Source organism: Crocodylus porosus, unplaced genomic scaffold (assembly GCF_001723895.1).
Source record: "Crocodylus porosus isolate Cpor-Errol unplaced genomic scaffold, CroPor_comp1, whole genome shotgun sequence".
Classification (NCBI taxonomy): Eukaryota; Metazoa; Chordata; order Crocodylia; family Crocodylidae; genus Crocodylus; species Crocodylus porosus.
Window position 1 is genome coordinate 22,043,420 of NW_017728909.1, and position 15,163 is coordinate 22,058,582.

At 51.2% G+C, this 15,163-nt stretch overlaps 1 protein-coding gene across 4 annotated transcripts in view; it reads left to right on the forward strand.

The window, feature by feature from the left end:
- UNC13B (unc-13 homolog B) overlaps window positions 1–15,163 on the forward strand; it is a 315,070-nt gene that overhangs the window by 254,352 nt on the left and 45,555 nt on the right. For all 4 annotated transcript variants that reach the window (XM_019531900.1, XM_019531901.1, XM_019531898.1 and 1 more), the window contains 5 exons: window positions 4,652–4,778; window positions 12,036–12,132; window positions 13,524–13,667; window positions 13,858–13,935; window positions 14,234–14,311. In XM_019531900.1, coding sequence (XP_019387445.1) covers window positions 4,652–4,778; window positions 12,036–12,132; window positions 13,524–13,667; window positions 13,858–13,935; window positions 14,234–14,311 — 524 coding nt within the window. The remainder of the gene's footprint in view (window positions 1–4,651; window positions 4,779–12,035; window positions 12,133–13,523; window positions 13,668–13,857; window positions 13,936–14,233; window positions 14,312–15,163) is intronic.

The following is a 15,163-nucleotide window of genomic DNA, read 5'->3' on the forward strand; positions in this document are numbered from 1 at the left end:
TACGAGATCAGCCAACCTGGAAGAGAAGACACGCTTGCCTTTAGGAGAGAGGTGAAGCCCACCCCGCCCCAGCAAGTCCCCCGCCTGAAAGCATGGGTCATTATCAAGGAACCCAAAGCCTGCCTGGTGGCACCAACTGCATAAACGCCGGTTGACCACGCCAATGCAGGCCTCGTGTCGCCGTCCCCGCCTGCTCACCAGAAGAAGAGAGGAGAAGACCACCTGTGCCCCCGTCTCCTTAAGCTTGCCCCCCAGAGCCTTGAAATCCTTCATAATGCGGTCAGGGTTGCCCCTGGCCGCGTCATTCGTCCCCATGTGGATGACAACCATGGGGCACTGGTCTGCAGGTCGGATGTAGGCTGGGATCCTCTCCGTGATGTCCCTGACCTGAGCCCCAGGCATGAAGCAGACCTCTCGCGTCGTGGGGTCAGATCCAGGTGTAAGTTAGTGCTGGTGGCCCTCCTGCAGCCTGGGGGTGTGAAAGAGGATGGGACCATTTCTGCTTCATTGGGGTGGGATGTCCTGGGGAATCTCTCGATGAAACCACGTGGGTCCTCTGAAGGATGTGCTGGCAGAGACGTTGGAGGATTCGGACCCATCTGGAGTGCCAGCTCCCCATTACGATGTCATGGTGGCATTTCCAAGGGTCTCCCCAGAGTTGCCCTGCCTGGGTTGTTCTGATCTTCCCACCAAGGTGCACGCGGAAGTTTATGGACTTGTCTTCTGAAAGTGCAGACCAGGATTGAGGAGGTTTTTGAGAAGGATGAAGGCCTTAAAGGTCCTGGTCAGGTCGCTGGCTTTGGGTCAGCCTGTCTTCCACAGGGACATGTTGTTTAGGGGTAGTAGGGAATGGTTAGCCCTTCCTCAGCAGGAGCAGGCTCCCAATGGTGGAAAAGGCAAATGTTTTCCTTGTGTGCAAAGGGGACAGCTGGATTGCCAAATGACATCAAATTAAAGTGTGTGCAGATGGGTGGGTAGGGGGATGGGGACACTTGGCTTGTTCCCATCCCACAATAAGCAGACTTTACCGGGGCAACTTCCCCGTCATGATCCGGCTAACGTGCGGCACCTCCTCCCCTTTAACCCAAAATAATTGTCAGCAACCTCGGCTAAGGAGGGCGCTGCGCACGCGATCTGGGACTATCGAAGGACCCTGCGCCCAACTCGCGACCTCCTCCTGTGCTCTTTGGGACCCATCTCTCTCTCGACATCCGGCGAGCCTGCTTCCGATTGCCGTGAGCCGTGCGCGGGTGGTCCGTTTCAAAGCCAGGGCCAGACTGTTCCAGTGCCGTTCTCCCACGAGTCGGGATGATACGGATGAACAAGGGGGAGAACAGCCCTCTTCTTTGGTTCACCATTGCCACAGGTCGAGAGATGCTTGGAGCCCAGCTGCTCTGCCCCTACTGCGCAGTGTCTTGCTATAAGTTGGAAGAAGAGGTATCCATATCGATTCAGGTGGGCAGGGAGACATCGTGCTTTTTGATCATGCTGGAGGGAAATGGCTGTTTGTGTTTCCTGCTTCCTCTCCTCTCCTGAATACAAGACGAGAGCTTGGTCATGCCTTTCTGACCCTGGTGGGACTGGTTTGGAGAGACGTTGACCTTGCTCAGACAGCATCACTTAGTCTTCCACAGTGTTCCTGCACCAGGGTAGGGCAATGCATCTGGACCTTGTCTCTCCGCCAGGGAGCCTGGTTCCTCAGCTTCGAGGACACGAGAGGTCTTCAATTTACCAAGTGAGATCAGAATAATCTTTTTGGGACTATTGTTTGTTTGGCTTCCCTCCTGCGCCCAGGTGTGCACCACCAGAATAAGCCCACTTGCTCCAACTTGGATGCACCAGGGCTTTCTCCAGTGTTGGAGGTTGTTCCAAGCTCTCCTTGGTTATGGCAAAGGTTTGCCGAGCTGCTGGTTTTCCCCAGCTCAGGAACTTGACGTGGCTTTGGAGACATCCTTTTGAAATGTTTTTGCAAATTTCTGACCTTCAGTCCAGGAGCCTGTGGATCTTCGGGGTTCGGTTGGCGCTCAGACCTTGAGCGCCGACTCTGTGCCACCTCTTGCAATTTCTGATGGCCAGCACCTTGCCAGGAGTGTCTTCGAGTGTAACCTGCCCAATACTGCCTGTTACACAGAGACGGCACACGGTAGGAGCCTCACCCCAGATCTTCTGGCTGAAACAGGCTTTCATTACAGTGCTTGCTCTGTCTCGTGGCCCGAGCTGCTCATAAAACCATGTATCCCTCCTTTATAGGCAAAGTTATTGATCTTGTGTCTCAAATACTTCTCCTCAGACAAGGCTTTGCTATTTAGCGAAGTCATGCAAATCCAGAAAGGAAATCATGATTTCTGGATTTCATGCAAATCCAGAAAGCTGCATGATTTCCTTGCGGCCTTTGAAAAACTGCTTGAGGGCGATGCCCTGCTTTCTCGGAGGCAGGCGGGCCTGGTGAACTGACAGCCGCTTCTGTCCGCAGGAATGACTCGACTCTCAAGCAGAGCCCTAGTGCCACCCTGCAGCAAAATTAACTAAGTCCTCGTTGCCTGTGGGTTTCCTTCCTCTCGCAGGGGACACGGGCTCCGTGATCACGACTCTCTTTGTTCCTGGCCTTAATGTTAAATTTCTCACGTGGCTCTGCTTCTGCAGCTATTGCCGAGAGGTCGGTAGCTCATCCGCTGTGGAGGGAGAGTGCGGGGCACGTCTTTGTGAGCACAAAGGCAATAACAGCCTTATTAAGCTCGAACATGAATGTGCTCCTTTCTCAGTACCCGTTGAAAACAACTTTGGGGGTTAATGGATCTCACGCAGCTTGGCATGCTAAATTAGCCTCCCCCAGGGATTTGCCCATAGATTGACATTTCAATTTCTTCCCCAGGAACAGGATGTTTTGGGGTTTTTTTTTCAGTATGACATCTTTAGGTCTGCAGCTCGTTATGAATCAATCTTCACCCCTTAGAGAACAAGGAGGGGAAGTCTGCATTAGTGCGAGAAAAGTTTGTAAAGCTCGTCCCTTGCTTGCATTGCTCTGTGAGGTGGCGAAGCTCATCGAGTTGCACGTGAGGAGAATTGTATTTTTCATGGAAGTAGCTGGAGGTGTCACCGGGCGGCTGCATGTCCTGGTACCGGTGGCCCGGAGGGCGGTGCTGACCACTGCTGGTGGCGGCTGTCTTTTCCCCTGCTCCCGCAAAGAAGGCCGCTTGGTCCCTTGAATTGTACTACTGGGAATAGGTAGCAGCACGTTTCTCCTTTCTTTGTGCTGATCCCGACAGGAAAGGACGTAAATACGTTTTGAAACTCCTGCAGAAAATATCACCGCATTTACGTTACAATAAATACTGAGCTTGTGCCTAGAGACCTTGCCCATCACAGTCACAGAACTGCTTAGAAACTTAGGACCGTGACTGCGGATGTTATGAAAAGCCACATATTCAAACGCCTAGCGTCTGCCGTGTTGTGCTGCTGTCCTGTGTGAGCATCCCTCTTATTTGTGGCTCATCAGTCGGGGCCTGGTCTGAGCTCAGTTCAGTTAATGGAAAGACTCCCGCTGATCTTAGTAGGCTTGGATCCAGCCTCACGCAGAGACTGACGGAGACAGACCTGCGACCTGGCAGCTGTGTTTGTGTCCACGGACAAGATTTCCTGGAGATCAGGTGTAAAAGGGGCGAGTCTGAGGAAGGCGTCGAAGTGGTGGAAGTCCCGAAGCAACGTGCAAACAAAGTGAGGTCCAGGCAGCGATTGCAATATGGCACGTGCCTGCTAAGGGATCTTTTAATTGCCCCCTCCCCTCTCCAGTGTCGGAAGGGGTGACCTTGAGCTGGGCACTGCCCCTGGGGACAGCTTGTCCATACCTTTGGGTCTGCGGTGCCGATGGCTCTGTTACCTGCTGACCTATAATAAGTACCAGTGCTGGCACCCTGCTGGACCGGGTGATGCCAGAGCTCGCGCTGAGTTTACTGTTCTGCAGGCAGCTGGGACCGAGACGGCAGGGTGGGGTAAACTGCTCGTGGGAGCTGGTGAGAGACCCGGTGCTGTCTGCAGAAGCTCTGCAGGAAATGCTATGACGTGGGGATGAGAGGGACTGAGCCCCAGTTAGATGAGAGGGTGAAAGTTATACTGCTTCCCTGTCTCCTTTCATTAGTGCGCCTGACTCCGTCACCGCAGCTTGGCTGGATGGAGGGAGGAATTGCTTTCCGTGGAGCTCTGCCCACCCCTTGCCCGCCCTCCCTCCCCATCCCTGTGCCGGCAAGAGCTCAGCGCTACTTGACTGATCCCAAAGCGGCTCCACTGCTCCAAGTCCCCCTTGATACCCCGGTCCCTCACTTCAACCGTTTATTTCCTAGGGGGTTGAAATCCAGGATACCTCATTTTAAGAGGACAGGCCAAAAGCAATTGCTCTCCTTTTATTACCATGACAACCAGAAGCTCTTCAAAAATAGAAGTGTTAGAGGGAGCTGCACAAATAAACTCCAGAGCTTGACCTGCTCAATGCTGAACAACCCTGAATTGTTGCAGAAATCCCAGGCCACTTAGATCTTGTGGCTTCGTGGAGACGTGGTGTCCTAAACTCAGAGCGGGCTGAGGGAGACCCTGCTCCTCTACCCAGTGCAGCTAATGGCCTAATTTCAGATCTGACTGCCTGCTTTCTTCCCCACAGAGCACGAAAAGAACCGGCTGTGCAAGAGCGCGGACTATATGAATTTGCACTTCAAAGTGAAATGGCTGTACAACGAGTACGTTCGGGACCTGCCTGCCTTCAAGGGGAAAGTGCCCGAGTATCCAGCGTAAGTGTGTTGTATCCTCTGTCGTAAGTCCCGTTGCTTGCACACTCTCATGTCTCCTTCGGTGGGCTCACTTGTTTCTCCCATAGCCTTCTCCTGACTTTCCATCTCTTTCTGCCTCCTGTTCACTATGTGGACAGACAAAATTGCTCTCCCCCAGCTCTCTCTGGTCCTGCTCTTTCCTTTCATCCGTCACCTTCCATTTGGTACGGTGTCTCAGATCAGTCTCCAGGAAAAGCGGTCATGACCAGAGGTATCCCTGGCACTTGCACACTTATGGGATGTTGTTTGAATCAGGCGAGCTTGAGCATGCAGGCAGTTGTGAAATGCTCAGCCTGGTCAAATGACCATGGCTTTTTCCAAGGATCGTTTGGGTAAATATTTGAAATCCCTGGCAGAGGAGGGAGTCCTTGCTAGCAGAGCTTCTTTAATAGGCGCTTTGCTTAGTGATGCACTGCCAGCATCCTAGATCTGGGTGCAGTAGCACCTCCCTTTCCTTCCCTGAGCAGAGGTCTCCCAGGTCTGTGCTCCCCTGCAGCAAACCTGTCCTCCTCCCTGGGCCGATGTTGGCTCTCATTAGGAGAGCTCGTTTGTGCCTCCCATTGAGCGCACACCTGGCTGGTTTGCTGGGTGAACAGGTACGTCTCTGTGATGTGAGTCTTGCTCTCGGGCAGAGCTCGCCCAGTTCAGCCTCCCCAGGGAGGGATCCCCAAAGCTTTCCTGTAAGCTGCTTTGAATGGGAGGGAAGAGGAGAGGGGGAGCAGGTGGCTGCATGTAGGTGGCTCTGCTTGGATGGAGGCCAGGGTGGGTCCGAGGGTCCTACCATGTGCTGTATCACCATATATTTTGGCAGTTTCATGTCCTGGATCATATGAGCCACCTTGACCTGTGGCCCCGGCTTGTACCTGAGACTCATCATGCCTGCAGGCAGCACCATGGCATTAAATACTGGAACCTAAGATATATCGTGACTGTGGTACTTGGGCTTCCTGCAAGTTGCCAGTACAGCATCCAGTTGGACATTGGCAGTTTGAGTGTGCCTGGTCTAACGTGTCTGACTTGGGACGTGTGGTGTGATAACTGTTCCCAAGGTCCATAGCCCAAATCCAGATTATTAAAGCAATACGAGGAAGTGTGGTGGGTCCAGTGCATAGGACTGGAAGTCTTGGAGGTTTGTTTTTCCCTCTTGGCTCTGCGTCTGCATCACTGTGACTTTGAGAGAGTCATTTTGACTGCTCTCTCTCTTAGCTTCCCCATCTGTGAAATCAGGATAATGATGCTGAGCTTTTTATTTTATTTTTTTTAGAGAGCCCTGCAGTCTGTGGATGGGAAATGTTGCCTGAGTGTCATTAAGTCTCAGTACAGATAGTCTAGCTCACTGGCTGCCTGTAGGGTGCCCGTTACCGGGGTGTACCTGCGCCTTCGTCAGCATCCTCTGCTGCTTAACGATGCTAAAATTTAAAGCCTTAAAAACAACTAACTACGTCTTAAGATTTTTTCAATCACCTTGCTCACCTGTCAAAAATATCCCTGTGGCGCCAACCATAGCAGCGGGTTAGCTTCCTTAGACACTAATTTGCTCAGTCACATACTATTTTTAAACACCGCCATGCCATTAAATGCAGAATTCTCTGCTTCAGCTTGAAATATCAGTAAGCTCCTCAAGACAAACCCAAATGCCATCGTCCAGACAGCAGCAGAGACTTCTGCTCTCCTGAATAGGCAAGGGGCTAAGTGCAAACCTGTCTAGGACCCAGCGGTGTGAGAGAAGACCTGCTTCTGGTTGCAAAATCCGGCGAAGGTTTCCAGGTGCTGACTCCTATATTTCTCACTTGCTTTCAACTCTCCAGCATCACTTTCTGAAACTGCTTTAGCAACATAGCCAGCAGCTGAGTAAAGGAGCCTCCACCTGTCCTTGTCAGCTGAAAGCTTCGAGGAGCCAATTCCCCAAAAGCAGTAACTTTTTTTTTTGTCCTTCACTTAAAGAACTGCTTACTCTGTTTCCTTTTAGACATGTTAGCTCACATCTGGTAGCACTGTTGTGGCAGACTAAACACTTCTGCCTTTGACTTCCAGTGTAGATGGACTTGCTGGTGATTTCAGTGCCCAGTGATGCCAGTGTTAAGCTGTTAGATTGCAACCGGTAGCTCCAGGTGGTCCTCTAGCTGCACAGGTGCGGCAAACTGTTGCAAGTTGACCCCGTTAGTCCTGCCTGTTCCTACAGCAGGATAACAGGTGCATCGTAACAGGTGACTACGTCCTTTTTCAAATCAGTGAAGAGATTTCTGTCCACAACCTGAGTGCACCAGGGCACCAAGTACTCAGTGTAATAGTAGGTTTGGCCTCATCCAGAAAGCCCTGCCTTTGCTTTCCTGCCTGTTGCTTGCACGCACAGTTGAAGTTGCTTAAGGGTGTCTTTGTGTGTACCCAGGGACTTAAACACGTAAACACTGTGTTTCTCATGGAGCACTGGCTCAGCAGCAGCTCTGCAGAAAAGGACCCATGGGGACAGTGGACAACAGTGTTTAGGAGCCAGCAGTACACCCTTGGTGCCAGGAAGGCTACCAGCATCCTGGGCTCCAATGGGAGGAGCTCTGCCAGCAGATCGAGGGCAGCGATTCTTCCCCTCTGTTCAGCACTGGGGAGGCCACATCTGGAGTCCTGTGTCCAGCTGTGGCCCCCACTACAGAAAGGATGTGGACACACTGGAGAGAGTCCAGTGTTGGGCAGTGAAAATGGTTGTGGGGTTGGGGGACAGGACTGGTGAGGAGAGGCAGAGGAAATGGGCTGATTGAGTCTGCAGAAGAGAAGACCGAGGGGGATTGAACAGCAGCCTTCAGCTCCCTGCAGGGGGGCTGCAAAGAGGATGGAGCTGGACTGTCCTCAGTGGGGGCAGATGACAGGACAAGGAGCAGTTGGCTCAAGTTGTGGCATATTAGTCTAACTGCACAGTCAGGCTGCAATTTGCAGAGGACTTCTGCCTTGTGTCCTCTAATTGAGTCAAAAAAAGCACCACTTTCACCTGTACATCACATGGCAATCAGGGGAAGAAGGGCATTTGCCACCTAACAGCAATTAAAACCCTCCTGTCTGAAACGAACGGAGTTTAAATAACTTCAGATGCAGTTTCTTCAACAAATATTTTTAAATACCTTCCCTCATCTCTTGGGTCAGGGGTTAAATGTCTTCTGTGATCAGGGAGTGCTTTCCCTGTGTCATTCGCTCCCTGGGCACGAGGGCCAAGCTTTGCAAAGTCTATTTGGATGGAGAGGAATAGCTCTGCATTTATGCTCTAATTGGAAGTTGTTTGGCCCAGTATGCATGGGAGCCCACGGAGATGATGGTACTTATCTACAACTATGTAATTAGGTGCTTCAAAGTGGTGCCAGCTAAGGATTGCACAGAGGGGTGCAATTTGCATTGCCCCAGATAGTATTTGCCCCCAGAGTGACTGCAGTTCATGACCCAAGTACTTCATTTTGCACCCTGAGCATTTTCTTAGGAGAGCTCTCCTGTCAGCTTTCTAGGGTCTTCCCTTGCTCTTTGCCTAGGCAGTTTGGTCAGACAGTGAAGCCATTGCACGAAAGCAGGTTGATTTATTTCATTAGATGTATAAGCCATTCTTGGGGCAGCTTAAAGTATGAGAGCAAAAAAACACACATGCACACAAACCCCCCCTTAGAAAAATGAAATAAAACATTAAAATACAGCAGTGTAACAAGCCTCCCCTGGAAATCCACCCTGCTGTCCCTCTCTTCTGCCCCTCTACTAGGAGGGCCCCCTGTTCCTCTGTCCCCTCTCTCACTGTCTCTCCCAAGCCTGTGCCTCCCTGTAGCTGTCCCCCAGCCCCAATCATCCTCCTCTTCCCACCGGAGAAACACACGATTCCATGTAAATGGTTATAACTAGACATGCAGTGACCTGCCTCCCCCATCTCTGCCTCTGCTCCTGTAGCCCCCACCCCAAGGAAGCCTACAGGCAGTCTGTGCCCTTCCCCTGTCCAGTGCCGGCAGCCATGCGGTGCTGCAGCGGGTCCTGGCCCTTTTCCTCTCTGGACTTGGCTTTCAGAGCAGGTGTTTGCAGGGCTGGGCGGCAGTGTCAGCAGAACGCGTCTCCCGCCAAGCTGGACCCTCTCTGCATCCTGCCCAGAAGCACTCGGTGGCTGTGCTGCCCCATTCCTGCGGGGTAGGCTCTGTTCTGTGCCCCAGATGTGAACAGTGCAGCTGGCAGGAGCTGGTTAGTCATCTCCCCTCTCCTGTGCAATACCCACCAGTTGTGCAACGGGCCCTTGCCTGCCTCCTTCGTTGAGCTGGTACGGGATGGGGCAGTGAGCAGCTAGCATTTCGGGGCCCTGGAGAGAGATGGGGGCTCCTGGTGGTGCTGGAGCTCTTGGGCCACAAATGAGTTGTGCCAAAAAAGCAAAGTTTTCATTAGGAAGAAAAGTTGTCCCCAAAAGCTGGAGTCCTACACACGTGCCAGCCTGAGCCTCTCGGCAGCATGGCTGGGGTGCAGAAAGCTCTTGATGTTCCCGTTGTCGTCTTGGTCGGGTGTTGCGGCTACAGACAAGCTGCTGCTGGCATTTAACGTGGTGCCAGTTGCCATTGCCAGCGTTAGCTTGGGCGTGCAGTAGATTGCGGAGCACGGAGGGTATTTAAGGTCACCTAGCGTGCTTCCAGTTCGCGCTCGCTCGTGCACGCACATGCTTGCTCACACTTGCTCTTGTCTGGCACATTATTTCACATCCTTTTCAAACTCCAGCAGCCCATAATTAGCACCATTTTTCTGAGCTCGATGTTTGTTTAGTGAAGGTTGTGCTCTGCTGTGCAGCTCTGAGTGCTTTTTTTTTTCCAGGCATGGGCATGTTTTCCCCTGATTTGCAAGCAGTGTGTTTGGTAATATTTGGGAACGAGATTTGCCGCAGCTGCAGTATTCGAATACTTGCAAAAGACTGAACAGGGGAATGAATGCTCAGCAGACGCTTCATCCCACTGAAACCTTAAAGGATATGCTGCTGCTTAAACACTGACAAAAAACCCCCAAGAAGACAGAGCACAGAGGGTCTGGCTCTCCCAGGATCCATGTCCTGTTGTCAGCCCTCTTTTCCTCTTGGTTACATGTTCAGATCCAGCCCATCTCTGTAATGATCATAACGTGCACTAGAGGCCCTTGGCTACCTCCACTATCTCCATCCATTCTCATTTGTTATGTCTTCATCCATGCCCATAGTGCCTGAAAGCTTTTACCATCTGGAAGTTGTCCAGTGCAGCGAGCCAGGAATCTAAGCTGGTGCCAAGGGAATCGCAGTCCAGGGACACAAAGGAGATGCCCCCGTCAGTCAACTCCGGTCTTTCTGGCCAGTTCTGTCCCGATTTCAAGCTAGTCTCTCGCCTTCCCCCAGATGGGAAGCGAGGGGAAGCCTGCTGCCTTCTTTCCATGCTCTGACTGCTCCTTTGATTCAGAGCTGTACTTGTTGGCACCTTTCACCAGTGTTAAATTCACATCTGCTCTTACTGTATTAAAAGATCATGGAGCAGGTCATCAATCTTTCTAAGCATCTAGATAATAACAGGCTGTTCAGGAGGAGCCAGCATTGATTTGTCAAGAGCAAGTCATGCTTGACCAACCTGATTTTCCTTCTGTGACAAGGTGATGGGCTTTGTGGACGGGGGGAGAGCAGTGGATGTGATGCACCTTGACTTCAGTGGGGTTTTTGACAGTGTAACCCATGACGCTCTTATTAGTAGGCTAAAGAAATTGCTGTCTAGGTGGATGAAACTACTGTAAGGCGGGCACAGAACTGGTTGGATTGTGTTCTCAGAACGTAGATAGAAAGGGCTGAGTGTCCAACGGTGATTGAGGTGTCAAGTGGGATTCCCCAGAGGTCAGCCCGGGGTGTAATACTGGTAGTGATTTGGAGTGTGGGACTGGTGCACAGCGGCAGACTTGCAGATGACACCAATTTGGATGGAATTCCAGATGCTTTGGAGGGTGGGATTGGGATGACACTGATAAACTAGAGAGAGAGCCCACAATCATTGGCTGGAGTTCAGTAAGGACAAATGCAGAGTCCTGCGCTAATGGAGAAATGCTGTTGTGCACAAACATGAGTTGGAGAATGACTGATTAGTTGGGTTGTGGTAGTGCAGCCAAAGACCTGGGATTATAGTGGCCTGTGACCAGAGTCCAACTCAGCCGTGTCCTTTTGTTGCCAAAATAAAGTGGGGGTTGGCTTGTGCTAGCATCTCGGGCTGTATTAACGTGAGCGTCACCCACAAAGCAAAGCCTCCACAGGAATACTTGGTCTAGTTTGGGCGTTTCAAGAAAGATGGAGACGCATTGGAAAGAGTCTATCAGAAAGCAGTAGAAGTGATTTTAGATGTCTGTGCTGGAAATATAGCATGCAAGGAAAGGCCGGAGAAGAGAGATCTGAGTGCGTGTTGGCTCTAACTGTTTGCAAGTACAAGAAGGGTGGTTGTCAAAGAGGATGAGGTCAACAGTTGTCTGTGGCCACAGGAGAGAAGACAAGAAGTAGTGGTCTTCAGTTGCAACAAGGGACGTTTGAGTTTAGCTTTTACGAGGGACTGTGTAGCCCTGAGGGTGAGTTAGCACTGGGACAGACGCCGGGAGAGGTTTGAGTGTCTCTCGGTAGAAGCGTGGATCAGACGCACTTGAATGAAACAGTACAGACAGGGATGACCTGCCTAGAGCAGGGACTTGGACTAATTGGCCTCCTGCATCTCCTTCAGCCCTATTTTTCTAAGGCTCGGTGCTCGATGGGCACTGCTGGTCCTCTGCGCCTGGGTCCTCACTGGGGGATGGCACAGTGCCCCCACTCAGCTGTTAAGCTCTCATTACATGAGCATCCTCCTAGTCAGGGTATTCCCTGAAGGTAGAGGATGACAGGCTACCCCAGAAAAGACCCCCACTCCTCCCTTTCTCCACCCCTGCAGGGTCCTATCATTTGCAAGCACAGTGATAGGAAGCACTCATGCACCAATGTGAGCAGCGTGCCAGTGCACTCGCATGTCAGCTGCCCTGGGAGAAGTGACCAAGTGGGAGCACGCAGGTAATATTCAGACAAAACCGTGATGAGGGTGCAGCTGGGCCTCTAGCACTGGACCAAATGGGGATGAAGTCGATGATCCCGCCGCTGTGAAGTTCTTCGCATCGCCGAGGCGTCTGTCCCATTCCCGAGGTTCAGGTCTCTGACTGCATTTCTCGTGGTAACTCGCTCTCTCTCTGTCCTTGTCCCCGCTGCAGGTGGTTTGAGCAGTTTGTGATGCAGTGGCTGGATGAAAACGAGGAGGTTTCCCTTGAATTCCTCCATGGAGCCCTGGAGAGAGATAAGAAAGACGGGGTACGTAGGTCCCTTTGCTAAGTCGTAACTGAGCTTCAGTGTCTGGGAACCCAGCAGAATTGCTGCAGAGTCAGAAGCCTTCCTGCAAGCGCAGCCTGTTTGGTGTGGTAAATAATTTGGAAAGCCCTTTATCTTGGGTCTTTGTCCCTAGGGCATCTTGAACTGTTTTAACCTAATGGAGAGATCAGAGCCAGGCACTTCACAAACTCTTTTTCTTTTTCTTTTTTTTTTTTGCTTCTGCTGATGTTAAATCTCTATCAGCAAGCGACCTGATATTCTCCCATCTTTCTGTGCCTGTAAGCCACATTATTGAAACACAAGACACTAGATGTGTGTGTAATCATGGTGGGGAGAGCACCCTTAATCCATCTGCATAGTAATCAGATCTTTTTTAGCCTCACAGAGTATTCCCACGAGTAGGTAAAGAGGCTTCCAGGTGTTTCAAAGGCTCAGCGGTTTAGCAGCCTGCTACAGTTTCAATGTGATCACTTGCTTACCTTGCCTCTTTTTAAAATAGAGAGCTTCATCTTCTTTCCCTCCTCTCTAATGAAACTAACACATGTCATCCAAGGCATCAGCAGTGCTTGCTGCTCCCCAGTTTTTTTTAGTCATGGTCTGTCTGATCTGGGCCAGTGCTGTCACGAGGAGTTAGGAAAGGTACGTCTCCATCCGGGTCCCAGTATAAATCGACGGCGATTGCCTGCCCAGCTGCTTGGGGCCTGCAGGTGAAGTCGCTAATTCTGGAGCGAATGAGTTCAGTGAGGAGGTAGCCCCCGCTGCTACGCGGCAGACAGTGCTCAGGTGGCAGGAGACACATGGGAGATGGTGTTTCCATTCTGGGCTTTTTGACTGGCCTATAGAGGCTTTTCAAATAAAACCCAGGAGCAACCTAAAAATACCAAATTGAAATGTAAAAACACTGAGGAAATCCTGATGCTTGTTTAACAACTGGGTCATTAGAACACGGTTCTGTTTGTTAATTTTTTGCTCCTTCTGCGTGGGCAGTGTTTGCATTTCCATGTCTCCAGCAGCATTGTCTGAGGTGGGACTGTGTTGCCCACATGTTGTATGACGTGGACCACGTTGGATGCATGTTTTTGGGAGCGTGTGCAGCTAGATCTTGTAGTCTTACCAACTGGAGGAGGCACAAGCTGCCTTAGTAGCCTGCAAGTGTGAAAACTCCTGAAATTACTGCTTGTAATGAGCCCCCCACCTGGCCAGAAATGGCAAATTGCTATTTGCTGTGTAGTAGATTTAGTAGACTCCCTGCAATACCTTTAGAAATCAGTCAGCACACAAATCCCTGCCCCGAGAGGTAAAAAGACTTCTAGGAGCTGCCAGCTGCCCCCCGCAGATCGCTTCAAAGGGGCCAGCGATTGCCGTGTGTTCAGTTCCAGCAGACGTCGGAGCACGCGCTGTTCTCCTGCTCGGTGGTGGACGTCTTCACCCAGCTCAACCAGAGCTTCGAGATCATCAAGAAGCTGGAGTGCCCAGACCCGGTCATAGTTGCTCACTACATGAGGAGGTTTGCCAAGGTAAGAGAATAGCATTTACCTCTTCAGCTGCTCCCACCTGCACAGGAGACTTTTTAAAATACTTGGGAGGATCCTGTCTCGTCTGTGTTTGGGGCTTGATTTTTCTTGTCATGTGCTGCAGACCTCCCGCTGCTGCTCCCAGCAGAGGAGGGAGAGTGACGCTGTTTGTTGGTGTCTTTTGTCTTTGCAGACGATCGGGAAGGTGCTGTTGCAGTACGCCGACATCCTCTCCAGGACCTTCCGGTCCTACTGCTCCAAGGAGAAGCTGGTGAGAAACGTCTGCTGTATTTTGTGCTTTTTCTCTTTGAATCCCAAGCGCTGTTGAATCGTTCTGTGGCAGCCGAACAAGAGCTTGTGAGGGGTCCTCTTGCCAAATTTGAGCGAGTGGACTGGGAAGCTATAATGAGTTGCTTTTGAATCGACCCCAGAGGTTGGAGTTTTAACCTTTGTTTGTCCGTCCCTAAAACAAAGGGACTCATAAGCACGGACTTGACCCTCAACAGGATGAAGGAACGCAATTGTACGATTTCCCCCCATCATTAACAGGGCTTTGTTCTTTCTCTCAGCCCTGCATCCTGATGAATAACATCCAGCAGCTGAGGGTGCAACTTGAGAAGATGTTTGAGGCCATGGGTGGTAAAGAGGTGAGTGCGGCTGGCTGTCGATGCCCCCATAACTCCTGCCCTACTAGTTATTCTAACCATTGTGGCACCAAGAAACTGCAGTCAGGACGGAGGCACGTAAGTGTGAAAGGGCACGCTTCTGGAGGTGTGATGTCTGGTGTCACACAAGTCCCAGCAGGGGTGGTTGCAAGCAAGAGTGGAGGAGGAAGGGATGAGGGAACTAATAACAGGACGCGCTCATGTGGCCGCAGTGAGAGGCTTCAAGCCTCGTTTTAAATGAGATACAGATGTCAGTGAGCTCTCCATTCATCCGTCCGTCTGTCCATCATGGGCATAAGCCATTTTGAGTAGCATGTAAATGCAGGCCAGTAGCTTTGCTTGGAATAAATGATCAAAAGGTAATGTATTTCACACACACACGTGCGGTGTGACACAGTCTTGCTTGCTCTTTTGAGAACTGGGGCCGAGTTTATCAATACCAATTCATTTCCCAGTTCCTGTGGGATATTTTGGGCAGTGTAGCAGATTCCAGGGAAATGGAAAGCATTTTGTTTCCAGACTTGCTGTTTACACTGAGGGTGGCTGGCTGTAATCTGTGTGTCTCTCTGTTTCCCTCTCATTGCTTTTCAAGACTCAGGAGGCTGAAGAAAAGGAAGCTGCCAACGTTAGGAAAACTATTGTTTTTCTCAAGCCTGAGGGCATTTCCTGTTGTTGTGATGTGGTAGACTGAATGCTGAGAGGCTGACTCCATGGTGGCATTTCACTGAAATGCAGCTCAGCTCTGACTCTGATCTGCTGGTCCAAGCGTCTCTGGTGCTCAGTGGTGTAATTCCAACAAGTGACAACCGTCCTCTTTCCCTGGCTGAGGCAATG